Below are 19467 nucleotides of genomic sequence, written 5' to 3'. Positions count from 1 at the left end.
GTAGTCTGGGAATTCTCTGCTGTACTTTGGAAGAACTGAACAGTTGATCTAAGCTGTCCAGCTCCATCGATTTTCATAATAATTACTTTTTAACTCTTTCACATTACCCAATAAAACACAAGTTCAGAAGAAGAGTAATTACTGTTTGATTCAATGACCCTCAAAAGACCTTAAACAGCAGTAGACATCCAGCGCCCACTATGAATAAAATCCTGCAACACCACTGCTTTCAGGAGAAACCTTGAACAAAGCAGACCCCATTAAACAAGATGTCTTTTGTATTAATAGGAGCCAGCAATGGGCATGTTGAATATTTAATAAGAGCTCTAAAAGCTTGCTTAAAATTGCTGTGAGTGCCCATTCCAATCCACAATACATCTTCCTAGACAAGGTGTCAGAATTCAGCAGAAATTAGAAAACAGCATATAAGGCACTCTCCAATTTACCTATTTATTTTTAATCTGGGTATCACAAAGGAAAATGCTGCTATATTCTTACCCACAGTAGAAATAATCCATGCTCCCCACTAAATTAAGTCATATTTTGTTCTGTTAATCATATGACGAGGGAGAGACTACTCATAGAGAGATTCAAGCAGAAGAGCGTGGCAACTGAGAAGTTATTGGTCTCTGTAGGAAGAGATGGAATGCATAAGTACATGTAAGGCCAGATGTGATTAAGACTTTGTAAGTTCGATGTTGTTGAAGTTTAATACTTGGATGAAGGTGGTAATCAATATTTTCTGTACACTAATATTAGTTGTAATGCGATTAGTTTGCAATTGAATTATTATTTTAGCAAATAACAACATGAAAATAAGTTTAATCTATTTATTTTAGTAAATATAGCAGCATGATGGCTTAGTGGTTAGCACTTCTGCCTCACAGCACTGGGGTCATGAGTTTGATTCCCAACCATGGTCTTATCTGTGTGGAGTTTGTAAGTTCTCCCCATGTTTGTGTGGCTTTCCTCCGGGTGCTCCGGTTTCCTCCCACATAAACGTAATGGGGCAGCGACTGATGTGAGTGAGTTCTCTGTACAGCGCTGCAGAATTAGTGGCGCTATATAAATAGCTGCTGCTAATGATGATGAATATAATATATAATGTTGTGAAAAAAAAAATCGAATTAATGTTTCCAACATATTAATTACATTGAGTTTGGTCTCGTTTGCAATCGCATGAGAACGTATCCATTGTTATTTATGTAGCATTCGCGCCTTGCGAACACTAGTTATAAAAAATATCACTTTTCATATATCAAATTGCCAGTTCACAGGGATCATAAACGAACCATTTATTACAAGTCTAGAGGCGAGAATCTGAATAAGGACACCCGGCAATCTCAAGGAACAACAACCAGAGAAATCATCCAATGACATGTCGAGTTCTTGGGAGGTCAAGACCCTTCGACCTATGAATTTGAATCTTAATACTGTAACTGTGTATCTTTGTGATGTCACTGCTTTTTACAACTGTAAAGTGTATAAATTGTTCACCTAAGGCTTTGGAAACTGGAGCTTTCTGATAGAAGCTAGTATTAGTTCTTACAAGCGCAAGCATATTCATGCCAAACTTTGCCTTGGAACATATTTTGCAAATAAAACTTTTGTGCTTTGGAACCACGGCAATGGCATTGGAGAATCTTTATTGCAAACTATACATACAAACGTAACAATGTTATACCTGTTAAACCACCCACCCATTTATTTGCAACCTAATACTGTGCTTTAGTGAGATGTAATAAAGTTGTCATGTTTGTTTCATCAGAGAGATGGTCAGCCACCCATCACTTCATGTGATATCGGGATTTGCTGCGCTACTATGTCTGTGTCTGCACTACACCTGCTCTAAAACCTGTCTGTACACCCAGTATTTCCTGTGATGAGGAGCACATAGCTAGACCTGGGTGTAAGAGAATAACCAGAGGTTAGTGCCAGGGAGTAGGTCCCTACACCAGCCCACAGACAGATAAGGGGCTTCATTAATATGTACACCTTGGTCCTGATTTGGTGATGAATATAAGTCCATTTGCACCATATAAAAATGTGACGTGTAAAATTTGTTGCCCTGTATTTTGAGCTGAGTGAATCTTATACTTTGCCCCCCCCATGTACTTGGAGAAATGGATTGGGGGTGTTTACATGTAAGTGCAGTACAGTAGGGACATGGAGACAGACATAAGTCAATCACACAAACCTCTTACAGATGCACTCAATTTTTCCTCACACATATATTTAAGATTCGACTTTTAATAGGCATTCGATAGGTCTCGTGTAAGTGTCCGAGTTGATTATGGAGACGGACACATTTTTGAGCTGTATGTATCAATCAATACAATAAATTTTAAGTTGCACATATTTTAAGACCTGAGAACTCAAGATACAGCTTGTGAAACATAAGTGTACACTTTACTTCCAATAGCACTTTACAGACTGCATGGATAAACAGAATCATATCGAACCTAACATATCTTATTCATGTCATAACTAGTATATAATCACACATACATGGTGGCAGCATGGTGGCTTAGTGGTTAGCAATTCTGCCTCACAACACTGGGGTCATGAGTTTGATTCCCAACCATGGCCTTATCTGTGTGGAGTTTGTACGTTCTCTCTGTGTTTGCGTGGGTTTCCTCCGGGTGCTCCGGTTTCCTCCCACACTCCAAAAACTTACTGATAGGTTAATTGGCTGCTATTAAATTGCCCTTAGTCTCTATAGGTCAGTGTGTGTGTGTTAGGGGATTTAGATTGTAAGCTCCAATAGGGCAGGGACTGGTGTGAATGAGATCTCTGTACAGCGCTGCGGAATTAGTGGTGCTATATAAATAAATAAATAGATGATGATGACATACATACATAATTCTCTGAGTGCCATATTTGTTAAACCTGGAAAGACAAAATGCAGGCTCAGTCAAAGAAAGTGCTAAAAAAAACCTCATCTTTCTTTTTATTTTCCTTGATTCACTACACTGATATTATAAGGACTGAATAATCTTTTTTGCAAACAGTAAAAAAGCAGAGCAGCAGCCAGCCACCACTGGTTAGTATTTGTTAGACATTATAGCGCCACCTAGGGCTTGCTGTTCATTTTCTTGTGTTATTGTAGAACAGTTTTAGATGTATTTCCATGCAATTAGATTATTTATAGTAATTACATTTTGTTACTGCTCATTTTTTTGCTTTGCTATTAATGCTTAGTAAATGTTGTAGTACCGCTTGTGGAAATGGTTTATGCAAAAAATGTTCAGTGAAATAAAATGGTCTTTTTTTGGCAATACAGTTGTGCACAATTTGAGTTGCCTATGCAGATTAAGGTATTTATGTTTAGTGAATTAGAGGTCTATATATCAACCTCTGCTGAAAAGGCTGATTTTTCACTACAGCTGATCCAAAAACTCCTGTCCCACCCCCCCAGAGGGGTAAGGGTCAACTTACTCTTTCGACGTGCTAGTCTCTGCAGATATGCGCATGCATGAGCTGGCTAGCAAATTTAGGCTTTCATTCCACTTGTTAAAAAAATGTTTAAAAGTAGATAAAAAAGTAAAATAAAAAACACTTCTAAACTCACATGTTTATAGGTTTTTTTCTTCTTACCTCTTCTTAATTACACCAGTGTAGGCCACTGTGTCCATGATATGAAACACAATATAGCCCTACAAAACTGTTGGTTAGTTGATGTGTTAAAAATAATAAATGTATCTAATTTAATACTAATACTATCTTAGGAATTTACTTACATTTTTCAAACTGGGAAGAAATCAAATACAAGCTGTTGTGAGTGTGACTTTAGTCCCTTATACAAGAAACCTCATCCTTACCTGAAGACTTTGGCCAGATGTTGCCACATCTATTAATGACAGATCGGTCAGACTGATACTACTTTGTACAAATAGGTTGTTAAAAGGAATGGCACACTGATAAAGTCAACTTGCAGTAAAATATAAACAGTCAATCCAATAGACTCTCATAAAACTGAACTGAAAATCTCATCCATTCCCCAGTGTTAAAACCAGGAAAGCAGATACTGCAGAAACAGGACACTCTTTACTGCAGGCTATACATCTGTCAATATGCTACATTTATACATATATTGCTCCATGTCACTTTTATATCACAATAGTGTATTGTATAGGATCCATATTCTCCAACATATTTTTTATGTAACCTTTTAAAAGTAAAGAATTGTGTTTCCTTCCTCTAAATTTCCTATTTTAATTGAGTTGTATCTTTCTTGTGATTTAAACTACAGTGATGTAATAAGCAATTTCAGATGATGTCAATGAAACTGCATTTTGCGTAGAGGGGTAAAGTAGCATTTATTATCCCAGTTATTATTATGACACCTTGCTTATAAAGCTGTGCCTTATAATGAGACATGTCATGCCTGGGTATGCATAGCAGCTATTGAATGAATATTCAATTTCAGGGAAGTATCCAGTTTAGCCAGATGCCACCTTGCTGGTTAGAAATGGTGGCATAGTCTTTAATAGGACACAGATAAAAGGATGAGATATTTTTATTTCTCTCTTTGAATTATAAGGGGTGATTCAGTCCCTAACTACGTGCCTTTAGAACAGTCATGATTGCACTCCCTGCTGCTGTAACATCACATACTATTCCTCACACCACATAGAAGGGTGCAATAATATCTGTGATGATCGGGTACCCGATAATGAGTGTAGTAGGACATTGCGTGATGTCTGTTGGCTCGTCGCTAGGAATTGAATCGGCCCCTAAGAATCCTGGGGGTAAATTTATGAAGCTGCGGATTTGAAAAAAATAGAGATTCTATAGCACAGTGCCGTAATCAGGGAAGAACATAAGAATGAAGGGACCCCTGACTATTTTTGATCCTGGGTCCACCTATCCTTGAGAGATGAGTTCAAAAATGTTATAATTAATAAAATAAGTTAACTGCTATTTGTATGTGCAACATAAATGTGTTTTCTTTTAATATGTTTCGTACAATTACTTTAATTTTCCAATGTAATATAAACAATATACTGTCGATTATGTACCAACATGTGAAATGCTATAAAGATTGTTCTTCCCATTATTCATGTTATTCTATATCCAGTGCAGATTTTGAGGGCAGAGGGGGGACAAAGAGGACAAATAGTCAGAGCCAGCTCCATTGGACCTCAAAGACCTGTGTTTCATTTTTTTCACTTATCACTGCACCAGAGACACAGAGCAGGCCAGCGAGGTGACATGTGCATTGAAAACCAATGCACAGCTATAAAAAGAGGTTTGGGCAACTCGAGCGCTGTCTATAGTTACTCAATGAATCCCAGTAGCCAGTCAGAGCTAAATAAAATGTACTGAATTCTGTTTGGCTGCTGAAGTTACTTGAGTAAAGGCAATGTATCCTTCCTCTTCATCATTACATCCTCTATTGTATCACTGCCACAATGCTGCTTCATAATGTAGCTGCACTTTAGATTTTGCCCCCTTAGTAAATAAATAATGATTGCCCCCATAATTCATAAGTTATTGATGCCATATTCAGAATGGCTAGCCAATAAGAAACAGATTTTAAAAAACTGCCTTTTTATTTGCTTTTTTTCTGGTGGTTTTGACTATAGTGTAGTCCAGTGTTGGCTAACCTGTGACACTCCAGGTGTTGTTAAACTACAAGTCCCAGCATAGACTTCCAGCAATAAGCTGCTATATATTGGCAAAGCATGCTGGGACTTGTAGTTTCACAACACCTGGAGTGCCACAGGTTAGCCAACACTGGACTATACCATTTGACATTTCAGCCTCAAACAGCAGTATAATAAATGTGGCGGTTTAGAGCAGAATGTTAGTGGCGATGTGTGCAGGTTTAAAAAAGGCCACAAAGTTGATTCCTTAATAATTCTACCCAATTGTCCCTTACGCTTTACTTTTTTTGAACACAACAGCTGTTCGTACTACATAAACTTGGTGCTGAGCAATATTGGGAATAAAGATTTGCTTTCATTTATCATCTTGTAGTCCAATACCAGATTCAATAAGCGACCAAGCATGGGAAATCTTTTTCTCCATGCTATACAAAAAAATGCAAATGGAAAACGAAGTATTGTACTAAGTATTGTATAAGTTCATTAATTAAATAACAGAAGATCAAGCTTTAGTACTTTCTGCACTAATTGCATTACCTGCCAGGGACTGCAAAACTTGTGCATGAAACAGGGCACGATGTATCAGTGTGTATGGAGCAATGTACAGCGCAGCTCTGTACTGTTACAATATTACAATTCACCAGTCTACAGTAACATCTAGATATAATTTGTATTTACATTGATATGCTACCAGTCAAACCATATCAACCAAGTCTTGTATTTAGTTTTTCCAACAATGCTTTGCAAAAAGGTTAATAATTGTTCTATTGAAACTATCCTCATGGTGAACAAAATGATGGAAATTATCATATTTAATGTAATAAGCTGATGAGAGAAGCGCTAAATGATGCTGAAGTTTTAATTGCCATGCTGGTTCCATATGCCTGCCCACGAGCAACGCACTGACAAACAAGTCAGATTATAGGAAAAGAGCAGGGTTCCTCTGCCAGGAACCTCTTATAGGAAGTGGCAGCTCTCAGATTAAGTATGTGTAAAAACTGTATCTGAGTGTCATTTGCAAAATGTCAGAACTGCCTGGTAATGGGAAGCCGGATATCAAAAAATAGACAAAACAAAAGAAAACCTCATCAATTTTAACTCAAATTCAAAGCAAGGTGAAATTTACTGTCCAGGGATATTTGCAGACAATCAGCAGTTGCTGAACATGTTATGTTGTCCACGTCTTTAATACATATGAAAGCATTTGCATTGCAGACGTAGATAATGTACAGGAAAAGCAGTTTTATATTTAGGAAGCTGTTTAGACAAAGTTTTGTCTATCACTCTGGAATAGTGTGGGAAATGGTTATGGAAGTCTGGGTTGTAGTGTGACGGGTAACACATATACTCTACTCATGTAGGTGGATTCAGAGACAGTGGTATGGTAGACCAGATTTGTTACTGTAAATTTGAAAGGTAATAGCAGCCAATACAACTCTATTTGAGCTTTTTTGACTCAGCATTGACAATCTGGCTATGAGATGTGTCTTGTTGGAGAAAATACTAAATCACTAAATCATGCTTTTCAATGTAAAGAAGAAAATGTAGACACTGACTGAAGAATGTCCAGGTTTGTTTACATGGGTGTGATACGACATGTGATCGACATTTATATGGTCGCCAATAATGAAACGACAGTATTTATTAGGTTGACAATTCAAATGTAGACAGTGTCATTAGGTCGACATTCAAATGTAGACAATATTATTAGGTTGACAATTCAAATGTAGTATTATTAGGCCAACAATAATATCCATAATCCTAACCCTATTACTAACCCTAGCCCTGACCTTAACCCTAGTCATGTAGTACTTTCCACATTTGAATTGTTAACCTAAAACTAATGTCTACATGTGAATTGTTTACCTAATAATACTGTATTGAATATATGAATTTCCAACCTAATAATACTGTTGATATTTGAATTGTTGACCTTGCGTTGTCGAGTTTCTGAATATCAACCGTATACCGTTTAGATGGGATCATTCTTAGGCATCATGCTCATTGGCTGCGTGCATACATACTGACCAACATTCAATGAGTGTTTGTATAGATTTTTTGTATTTTAAACACCTATAAAGCCTTGAGAATAAGATAGTAAGATTACTATCCAACATAATATGAATTGTTCTGTACAGCTGGCCTATATAACAAAAAAAAAGCAAGGGACAAATCTTTGAAACTTGAGACTGTTCCTGGAAAAGAATGGCAGTTGCGGTGAGCATAAGACTGAAGCATGTCACTGGTGATCTTCTACAATGATCTTCATACAAAATGGTCTGTAATCAATGTAGCTCTTTTGTTTCTTCAATTAATAATGTTGTAAACTACATGGATATTAGACTTCTATCTTGAATAATTCCAGATGGTCATTCATTAGCCTTTCAGAGTTGGTTAGTTTGCAAACATGCTGCTTGAGGGAACAATTAAAGTAGGAACTGTCAAACCCTATCCCTTATAACTCAGCACAAATATAAAGTGTATACCTGTAAGCAAATGTTTTCATAAAGGATATCACAGATATTTCTTTACTTTGTATTTTGATATATATATATATATATATATATATATATATATATATATATATATATATATATATATACATATATATATATATATATATACATATATATTCCAATGCAGCTCTGCTAATATCTATTTTCATCACTGCAGACAGTTGATGCCCCTTCCACTCCTTTAGGAGAGTGGCCTTATGAGATGTGATGTAGGCAAAAAAATGAGAAAGCAGTCATTTGAGATGCTGTGACATCACATTCGTCAGACGCAATGGACAAAATTGTTTCCATCCCATCTGCCACTGAATGTTATAAATGGATTATCCAAGCAGTAGCCACTGTCTCCTACCTGTCACATGTGCAGCTGATCATCAGGGACAGCACACTGTAGATTATGAAGGTGAAGATTACGGCAGTGATTGTCCCTCGTGGTATAGAGTAACTTGGGTTCTTCAAATCTCCTGGAAATAAAGAAAACAGTAGGATGAGAAGAAAAGATATTTGGATACCAACAACAAAACATCTTTTTAACCTTCCCAGAAATTATTAATTCACTAAATATATATATCTATAATATAAATGTCTAGTGGCGTGTGTTAGTCTGTCTGTCTGTCTGTCTGTGTGTGTGTGTGTGTGTGTGTGTGTGTGTGTGTGTGTGTGTGTGTGTGTAAAATATAAAACCAAGCTGCAGCACCACCTGCTGGGCGGAGTTATACACTGACCTACTAAATTCTTAGTGTGTGTGGGAAAAAAAATTCAGAAAGGGCTGAAATTTGGTATACTAAGATGTTTTAATTTGTTAATTTAATTTGTTAATTGCTAAAAGTGTTTATAAAGATTTAAAAAAAAAAAAATATATATTTCTTGAAGGAGAAGTGACAGTGGGGAGTGGTTGGTGGTTGCTGGGGGTGACAGTGGGGAGTGGTTGGTGGTTGAGGCCTGGGCTATGGCCCAAATGCATGACAAGAACCTTTTTAACACCTTAAGTAGCTTGATTTGACTAGAATGCATGAGTATCATGCACGGGTTAACTTGGTTAACTTAGACAGACTAACACACGCCACTAGACATTTATATTATAGATTCGGTTCTGGAAAAAATATTTTCCCTGTGTCCTATACTCTTAATTGTAGATAAATGACATTGAGCTCACTGTGAGTTAGGCTCATTATCAGCCACTTCACATCCACTAATAATACTAGTAGGAGATTTACTAAGGGGCAGTTCTGTATGCGGTTTGCTCTCTACCACACATTGCATACCATTTTCAGAGCCAAACCGCCCGATAGGTGGCTGAAAACTCAAACTGCATTCGGTGTGTGGTGGTTTGCAAACCCATAAATCGCATGTAGTTTAGGCCAAACTTCATGGTAAAACCAGATATAAATCATCCTATTTTACTTTGCAGTTTGCCGATGTGCAGTCCTGGAGGCAAATGTATCAAGCTGAGAGTTTTCCAGCAGGTTTGAAAAGTGGAGATGTTGCCTATAGCAACCAAGCCGCCGGACAACTCTCAGCTTGATACCTTTACCCCTGGGAGAGGTGTACTGTGCCTGGCCTGAAAGTTGTGTGTGAGCAACCCAATTGTGTAAAATAAAAAGAAAGAAAGAAAGAAAAAATCCTGCCTAACATGCTCAAGTTCTGGCTACTCAGCATCAGGTCCAATCCTCACCATTTAGAAAATGAATACAGAGTAGTGACCCCTTTATAATGGCATTATTTTTTACCCTATAGTTTTTAAGCAAATGTTGCTTCCCTAATAAATACTTTCCTAAAACCTTCTTCCTTTCTTGGTCTCACGTAATCCAATGAGAAGAATGAAATACATATTGGAAATAAAAAATACCACTATGTACTGCATGGAGCACTGCCAAGGAGCACCTGACACCAAACTAATTAGGCACCAGTGAGCACAACTACTTAACAGCCAGGCAGCCAATCAAGAGTAGGTTCTTCAACACTTAGCCAATCACCGAAAAGAATGCTCCTGATTTGCTGCCAGGCTATTAAGTAGCCAGACTTTCTGGAGCTTCATTTTATGTTGTGTGCCTCTCAGGAGCAGTCCGTTCTGTACATATGTTTTTTTTTTAATTTCCCATGTGAATTTTCTTTTGTATTACATTGAACCAAGAAAAGATTTTAGGTATACTTTTTTATTGCTGAGTACATGGGATGACTTGTATATCTTCCATGTATAAAAATCAGGATTGCAAATTTAGACCTAGTGGTTTAAATAATGCGTTTTGTAAAACGTATGGTTTACAAACTGCATATCAAAGCACAAGAAAACATGCGCTTGACAAAACCACACTTTGGTGTCATTAGATTGCCTTTGCATTCACTGGTGACAATAAATCTTTATAGAATCTATTCCCACTAATTTTACTAACTACTTAATAACTGGAGTGTTTTGCCCCTTTATGAACAGACCAATTTTTATGTTTTGAAGATATTTTGGCTTTACTTGAAATCATTTTTCTTTTTCCTGTCTCCCCTAGAAAATTTTATATAGTGCTTTTAGGGACAGACAATGCATATTAGAATAAATTTATTTATCTTTTTATTTTATTGACTTTATATAGGGAAAAATGGGCAAAAATAAATTATCTTTAGATAACTCTTTTAGGTGATCAATGAAGGCACAGAAATTAACCTCAACATTTAACCTGCTAGCTCTGGTGTGCTCTGTACTTTCACTCAGCTATATGGGCCAGAAAAAAAAAGCATACATTTTAGTTTTGGAAGCTTTTTTTTCCTTTAAATATATGTTGTGTGCCATTTATAAACCGTTTTTTTGAAGCCCAAGCTTCCATTTATATATCAGGAAGTGGTTAATCTATTGCAATGGTTTGCAACCCTGGCCTGAGACCAGACCTCTCCCATTGTGCATTTGATTATCTTGTTACAACAACACAGACTAAACAGAGTTTCAACAATGTGATATATCCATCCTCTGTGCTCTGGGGAAGGCACATACTACAGGGTTAAGAACTACTGTATTGTGGGTGTGTCAGGATTGTAAATTGTTGTAAAATTTGCTTTTGGAATAATATATTCCCAGTGATAAAAACCAGGATAGATCCATATAAATGACATCTGATTGTCATACTGATTAGTGAGTGTTCTCTAAAATTATGGAAAGAGATGAGAAAACAGAAGATGGAATAAGACATGCTGTCCTTACCTGACATGTTTGATCCTGCCATAATCCCAGTGCAGCCATTGAACATAATAGCAAAGACAGTGGTGAAACTCATCATTTTTCCCGTAGTGTAGTCTGTGGCATAATGTGCTATGATAAAGACATTAGATATAGCTATTTAAACACAGAGTTATAGTAGCATTGAAAGAAAGTGGAAGACATTTGCAAAAATAATATTGGCAAATTATACATAGCTCCCACATGTCCCGAGTTAGGCAGGACAGTCGTGATTTGAGGGCACTGTGCGATATTCCTGATCATCACGACTTTTGTCCCGACAGTTGAAAGATATGTCGCGTTGAATGATGCCCCTTCAATGCCACATGTACCAGTGGCAGATGCACGCAGCACTGAAGGGGCGTTATTGGGGTAGGGGAAGTGGGCTGGGGACTGACCAGCATTTCTGAAGCGCTAGACACATCCCCAGGGAATATGACATGTCATGACTGTGACACGGCACACCCCTATGAGACATGGCCACTTGCCTTCATGTGCGTGTACCACTGCTACATAGCAGTACACGCACTCTGTCTCCACTCCAAATAGATTCACACATGCTGGGAAGTATGAAGGTGTCATTTACTAATGAAACACAGCATAATTGTCCCACAAATACTATTTAAAGTCTGTTTGTGAAACTGTCCACCTATTTCAACAGAACTTCCATGGACATGGATTATGTGCTAAATGAATGAGTCACTTTTGCACAGTAGTATGGTTAGACCATGGGTGGTTCTCACTTCTGCAAGACAGGCTTCATGAATTGCCATATGTTTAAAATCCACAATAATGAGATTTTAGTTTGTGGGATGAGATATTTAAGTAAGCTGCTTATTTATTAAGGCATTGCTCAACTTATATAGCACTGCTTTTAAGCTTTGCAAAGTGTTCAGAAACTGTCACTAACAACAAACTGTAATTTTCATGATAGTTTTACTAAACCCAGGTATACATAAGCAAAAATGCAAACATATACACGTGCAGGGCCGGATTAAGGACCCTGGGCTAAGGGGGCCTCCATTCCCTGTGAAGCCTCCCCCCCTGTGTGCCACGCGCCGCCCCCCCAAGAGCTTGCCTCACTGTTCTTTTGACACTGTAGTCCTTCCGCGGCGCGCTGAAGGACTACAGTGACTTGGTCGGTAGCATTAATCAGGCTGAGGGCGCCTCGCACCCTGCACCGATCAAAAATACAGCTGAGCACTTTCAAGGGCCCCATGGATGCCCGAGGCCCCTGGGCTTTAGCCCAGTTAGACCTCGGGTTAATCCGGCCCTGTACACATGCACATCATTGTATTTAAAAAAGAAATGAAAATATTTAACATCTGAAATATAAGCAGGCCTAATATACCCTAATTACCAGACATTATATGAAACATATATAATGTTGAAAAATGTACCTTAACAATGGATTAAATGTGATAGCAGGTTGATTGAGGACCTTTTACAACATATATGGAAAATATGAACTCTGAAATCCAAACAACAATGATCGTATATGAGATGTCCCAAAACATTACTGGTTTATTTAAACCCATGTTTGCACTAGTGCAGAATCTCCTGTCCTGCAGTATGCATTTGGTTTGGCATTGAACTACTAATACATGGCATTGTTAGCATGTACACCGGCATCTTCTGGAAATACCAGACACCTCTGGAGTTCTCCGAATAATTGGTAATGATAAAACTATGTAACGTTCTGTAATAGAGACATCATAGAGGCAGTAGTGCAGTATATGCATAAAAAGCTGCTTACCATTACACAGAAAATACATGCCACTTAAGTCTATTGTTGTTTTGCATTGTCTTTTGCACATTGATACAAACTATTGTGGCATGACTGAGTGCTTTCACTGTGAAATGAAAACCAGCAGGAAGGAAGAAACCGAAGGTAAACTCAAGATATTTCCTGCCCTGTAATTCAGAATACATCTTCACAGCTTTTTGTTCTACAAATGTCCTTATTCTACAGGTCAAAACGACTCACAGGATAAGTGACATCAGCCTTTTTGCAAGAAATTGATGATTACTGAATCTTTCCACTTCTTGCCAGAATCCCTCAGTGGACTCCTTTAATTTCATTTTCTCCTGACCTTTACACTGCCGTAATGTAAGATTCATCAGGGAAATGAAATTTAGCTCTTTGTTCCACAAATGCCATAGAGAGGCTGGAGATGGTTCAGATGCCGCAATGTGGTTCAAAGCATTTAATCACATGTGGATATCTGAATGGAGTATATAGTGTTATGGGCAACATACTACAATCACACTAATGAAGACACTTGGTGAATTAATAGACACAATTCTCTTGAAATAGATGGACCCTAATTTGTAGCTGCTTCCCTAACACACTTAAAAACAACATATTAAGTTGGTTACTTACGGTACACATTGACCTTGAGGGTAGAAAACTTGAAACCGGTAAAGGTCCCATTGTGCCAGTGTGTGCCATTGGCATCTGTGAAAGGAATCGGGACGACCTTTTCTTTCACAGCAAAGAAGCTGATAAAGACAGTGATGAGAACGACCATGACGATAATGAAAATGAGAAAGGTGGCCTTGGCGTAGATGCTGGCTCCAACCAGGCACACAAGGAGGCACAAAAAGAGCAGGACTGAGCCATAGAGAAACTCGTACCAATAGCTCTCAGGAAATATATGACTGCCACCTTTGTCATGACCTGGAAAAGAAATAGAGATCAGTCATCAGATCTCTGCTAGCCACACACATAGTAAATGAATAAAACAGGCTAAAAACAATGTAAATAAAATAAAAGAAGATACCTTATTAGATGTAAAATATTATAGCCAAGATACTGACTGTTTTTTTTATACAAAGAAGCCTTGGTAATAGCACATGTTGTGCAACTCTGACATTCTATGTTGTAATGGAGTTATCTTTAAGTATGGGAGAAAACCTGTATCCTAAATCAGAGACAATACTCAGTGTCAGTGCCCAACAGGTACGGGCTAAACCCGAAAGGTAACCCTGGAATTGGTCTACGCAATACTTATTGAGGTGAATGCCAGCCCAGACAGCAAGATTTGGTAGCTCCATTACGTCATGCATTTGTATTACTTGAAGCAATACCCTTTCTATAACACATAGTAAAGGTCACATTTGCCAAGACAGGTTATATTCATTTTGATATATTAAGTAGCCAGTCAGGATGGAAACAGGGAGCTACACTGTTAGTGCAGCAAGCTTCCCTATTCCCTTTTATTTCTCAGCTTCTGCACTATTAGAACCTGTATTGCACATATAAGTGTGGATGTAGCAAAAGCTGCAGAAGTCAGTAAAGAATGGGTTAAAATACAGTGCTCATCCTGACAGCGACGGAACCGTCGCTGCTTCCATCTCAGCATCATATTCATGATTACGTTCCGTCCATCTCTAGATTGGCGTGAAATGAGTGGAAAATTAGAAGTAAACAACATTTTTAAGAAGGGACAGCGAGCCGTGATTTCCGAGAGCAGATCAGAGCGCTCTGTACTTGTGTCTCGGGGGAAGAGAGGCAGAGAGTGTGTTTATCTCATGCGTCTTCATCAAGGCAGAGGAATCACTGATGAGCAGAGGCAGCGGTAGCAACTTTTCAAATTTCACTTCAGGGAGACTTTTCTGCTCATGCAAATTGAAGAGCATCAGGAGCCCAGTAAAAGGAGTTTGCAACAAGAGAAATAGAGAGCTGGGAGAAGGAAAATGTCTGATCAAACTAAGAATTATACAAAACATCATGCTTGTTTCATCTTTCAAACTATGAGACCATTGCTGCCCCTTAGGGAATAGCAACATGCTAAAAAATAACATTCCAGGCAAGTGTTGTTGCTAAAAAGGAACAATAAGATGTTTAACAGTTCCCTAGGCCAATAATTATACCGTTTGTGTTGCAGGAAAGTTGGGAAAAAATGCATAATATAATTATTAAAACTTAAGAAGTAGCATTTATAAATATATATATTGTGTAAATTTACATTTGTATACTGCATAGTATCATACCCATCTCTCACCTGAGATTCCAAACATAGCCATGATGGTCTCTACTAGGCCAAGAATGTATAGAGCGCTGCCACACACATTAGCAAAGAAGAACATGATACCAATACTGCCACCAAACTCAGGTCCAAGTGCCCGGCTGATCATGTCTGAGTGTTTGTGTCAAGGGTACTATAGACATATTATGAGAAGCAAGCAGTATAGAGATATACAATACAATAGCACAGTGCATCATATGAATCACCATTAGTTGATAAAGATTAGTTATCAAAGATTATCACATGTCTGATATAGCGCCGTACACGGGGGGTTAGAACGCACAACAAAATTACAAATAACATACGTACAAAAGACATTTACAGAATTATAATAATTAAGAGCCCCACATTTACGTAAGATAAACACTAGGGGGTAAATTTATCAAGTTGCAGGTTTGAAAGTGGAGATGTTGCCTATAGCAACCAATCATATTCTAGCTGTCATTTTGTAGAATGTAATAAATAAATGATAGCTAGAATCTGATTGGTTGCTATAGGCAACATCTCCACTTTTCAAACCCACCGGAAACTCACAGCTTGATAAATTTACCCCTAAGAGAGAGGACCCTGCTCAGGAGTTATATTCCGGATGGCAATATGTATTTTAATTTGCCACATAAAAACTGTTGTAGACTAGTTTTATGCTTTACAGACCACATTTCAAGAACGTTTTTGTCAAGCGTTGCCTGCGGTGCGCAATATAATACATAATGAATTGTGTGTCAAAGACCTGGACACAATCATTCTGGATTTGAGGTGCACTGTAAGTTTTAAGACAATCTAATGAGATATTATCAAGATTTCAAAAGGCAAGAAAATAAAACAATAATGATGTGATCCACTATTGGAATGTGTATTATATCTTGCTGCATAGTTACAGTTGGAAGTGACTGGCCTCTCCAAGCTTTATCGAGTTCTGTCAAAGATTTGGCAATAGCGTTGTATTAGTTGCTCCTTAGCATGTCAGAAAGTCATTTGTAAATGCAAAAGTAACTCCCTCGGCGCAATATATATCACAATGAAAATGTAGATAAAAATAAACCTATTATTTATTCATATTTGCTACATGGATACTAAAAGTCCTGGCCAGAACTAAATTAGTCCACATACAAACTGAGCAATCTGCCCCCTTTCTACCATCTATGGGGGCAGATTGCTCAGTTTTTATTGAGCCTCACTGGAATCCCACTGTTACCAGTGTTCATGTCTACGTTCTGTGCTATGTATGTTATGGTTGCCCATTTGTAATTACATTTATATGGGTCCTCTGTTCTTATTTATGTGGACTAATTTAGCTCTGCCCAGGACTTTTAGTACTCATGTTGCAAATATGAATAAATAATAGGTTTATTTTTATCCACATTTTTCATTGTGATGTATATTGCGCCAAGGGAGGTACTTTTGCATGTACCATATACTGGGGACTGCGGAATCCCTCACTCCCGCTAGTGGTTGCAATCTTCAGGGAGCGCAGTTGACCCTATATTTATATAAAGTCATTTGTAACACTTTTAAATTTCAAAACAGGCCTCCCATTTACCTAAGGAACAACATATGTTCAACCCATTTGTTTTATTAAGCAGCTATGATGTTTATATGTTTCTATAAAATCCTGCACCTCTCACCTATTTTGACTTAGCCTATTTTGAACCAATTTTGAGCCTATTGCAAGTTAATTTGAGTTATAATACAAACACTACTAACTCCCTTTTCTTTGTGGATGACAGGTCCACCTTGAGCACAGCAAATTTTATATTTTGTTTTAGCAGGGAAAAAGACTGCCTTTTGCAAAAGGGAAATTACTTCAACCTGATAGTCTTTAAAGAGTAAATCATACTGTTGATAAGTAACGATGTTCTACTCTCCAACAGGGAACAATCTTTCTCCCACATTTTAAGACACTGTAATAGTGAAAATTATATCTTTTCAATGATTTCTGCCTCAACACAACAAAATTGCAGAAAACAGAAACTGACAATAGATATACAGTATATCCTCTGATTGCCCATGTCGAGCAAATCAAATGGTATACAATAAATAAGGATATATAGTTTTGACTATTTATTACCGCAAAGAAACTGTTCAATTATTAGAGGATGCGCTTACTAATGTCCCCTCATGTGGACAAGATACAGTAGATTTCTGCACATCCTCGGGATGTTAAAAGTGATATATTTACAACAAGCATAATTTGTGGTGCCATTCAGACAAGGCACATCTGTCACCATTCACCATGCCTAAATGAACAGTTTTATGAGCAACCGAGAACTAGAAAAGATAACTGGGATTATTACATCATCATCATCATCAACATTTATTTATATAGCACCAGCAAATTCCGTAGCGCTTTACAATTGTAATTACAGATTGTTAATAAATTGCAGAAGGTGAAATTAGCAGAATGAATTGAAGGAGATGTCTGCTTTCAGGCACCCCCCCCCCCCTCCCCCATGCAGCAGTCCACCATTGATTGCAATTTCGTCCTTCTGCAAGCTACTAAATGACCAGTAAGCAAAAAAATTTAAATCTATGAGGCTCCCGAATTTCAGGGGAGTCCTTCTGGACTAGCGGAACAGTGGGCAATCTCCTATATCCAGGGAGGGGCGTGGCTTAATGACACAACTCACGCAGTTAAGCCCCCCCCCCACACACACAACACATTACAGCGCAATTGTGACCATGAATGGGGCTACTGTGACGCAATGGGGTCACCACTACCCTTGCCACACTTGCCAGCTGACCTCCCTCCGGGTTTTCCCAGAGGGGAGACCTCAAAAGTTGGCAAGTATGGTCTAGTCTAGTTCCGGAGGAGAGAGATATAATGATTTGTGGGCAGGGCTAACTGTTTAGTAGCTGATATCTGATATTGCTGTAATTCCTGTGTACCTGTTACCCTCATATAGTGAATGCAGCCCTTTTGTGATCTTAGAAAATATTCATGAGAACGCAGCCAGTCACTAGGAATACAGCTGAGTGAACATTTCAAAACTGTTTGGCTATATTTCTGCCTTTTGCATTTTATCATGAAATTTTTTACAAGCACAATTTGGACTTCAGCATTTCCAGTCCTACCCCAACCTCATCATATAGTAGAATGAATGACTAACTTAGCTCTATTCATAGAATGTAAAGTCTATGAAATGCAAATTTACAAATACAGCGCAGATCAGTATTTAACAGAATGGAGAAACTCTAAGTGTGTGTTGCTGAAAATGGCCTATTCTACCATAAACATCTATTCATGCAAAGGTCTGCAACCAGAAACCAGGGACATCGCAACGATATGAGGGACAAAGCAGATGCTTTCTCTAGACTTTAAAGTCAAACTATTAATATAAAACTTTTTTTTCCGGAAACCACATCAGAAAATTAGCATTTTCATAAATAATACATTATATGAGATGCGTACATAAGTTTTGTACAGTCCCTAACACTTACCGCTCCTACCTGTGTGCCATTTATTCACCTGTGAGAATGATTAGTAAAATATCTTTTAGATGAAGCACTGCATAAGTCTGCAATCATTTACTAATCAACCCACGCTCGCTCTTCCCAATCATCTTTGCCAATCTCTGCAATTCACTGAATGATTTTTATTATCTTCTCTATAAATCTCTTCCATTTTCATTCATTACATTTAATTTTTATTTTGTATGTTGCCATTTGTCATGCACAGCCCCTCTAATTTTGATCTAAGGACTTGTTCATTAATACAAAAAAGCAAATCAAATTACCACACTGCTACACAATTGTGAAAATGTTTGTTTTTCACAGTGCATTGTACAGATTAATATGTTTGCTATAGAAAAAAGAATATGACAAGACTACATACAGTGATCGCTCCTACTAACAAGTGTCAGCATTACAGGTCTGGCTTTTCCTGCGTGTCCTCACCCGTGTCTCTTACACCTGATATCTGTACAGCATGTAGTCCACAAAGGCAATGTGAGTTTACATAACCAGGAAGTTTTCTAAGTGTCCATGTTACTAGAAGTTCACTTGCTGCAGGGACATCATCTGGAATAGGTATCAGCAAAAGACTAAAGAGAAAATAAGGTGCATAATAAGTAGCCATAAATGGTAAAACCCCAATGATAACGCAGCATCCTTAA

At 37.8% G+C, this 19467-nt stretch overlaps 1 protein-coding gene across 1 annotated transcript in view; it reads right to left on the bottom strand.

Moving 5' to 3' along the window:
- Window positions 1–19467, bottom strand: part of LOC142144014 (solute carrier family 12 member 9-like) — a 174517-nt gene that overhangs the window by 117990 nt on the left and 37060 nt on the right. The window contains exons 3-6 of the mRNA XM_075202355.1: window positions 15332–15466; window positions 13708–14004; window positions 11310–11417; window positions 8475–8586 (exon numbers count right to left, since the gene is read on the bottom strand). Of these exons, the coding sequence (XP_075058456.1) occupies window positions 8475–8586; window positions 11310–11417; window positions 13708–14004; window positions 15332–15466 (652 nt within the window). The remainder of the gene's footprint in view (window positions 1–8474; window positions 8587–11309; window positions 11418–13707; window positions 14005–15331; window positions 15467–19467) is intronic.

The sequence above is a fragment of the Mixophyes fleayi genome, chromosome 3 (assembly GCF_038048845.1).
Source record: "Mixophyes fleayi isolate aMixFle1 chromosome 3, aMixFle1.hap1, whole genome shotgun sequence".
NCBI lineage: Eukaryota > Metazoa > Chordata > Amphibia > Anura > Limnodynastidae > Mixophyes > Mixophyes fleayi.
Note: the sequence above shows the minus strand (reverse complement) of the source record. Positions and strands in the feature narration are given on the sequence as shown.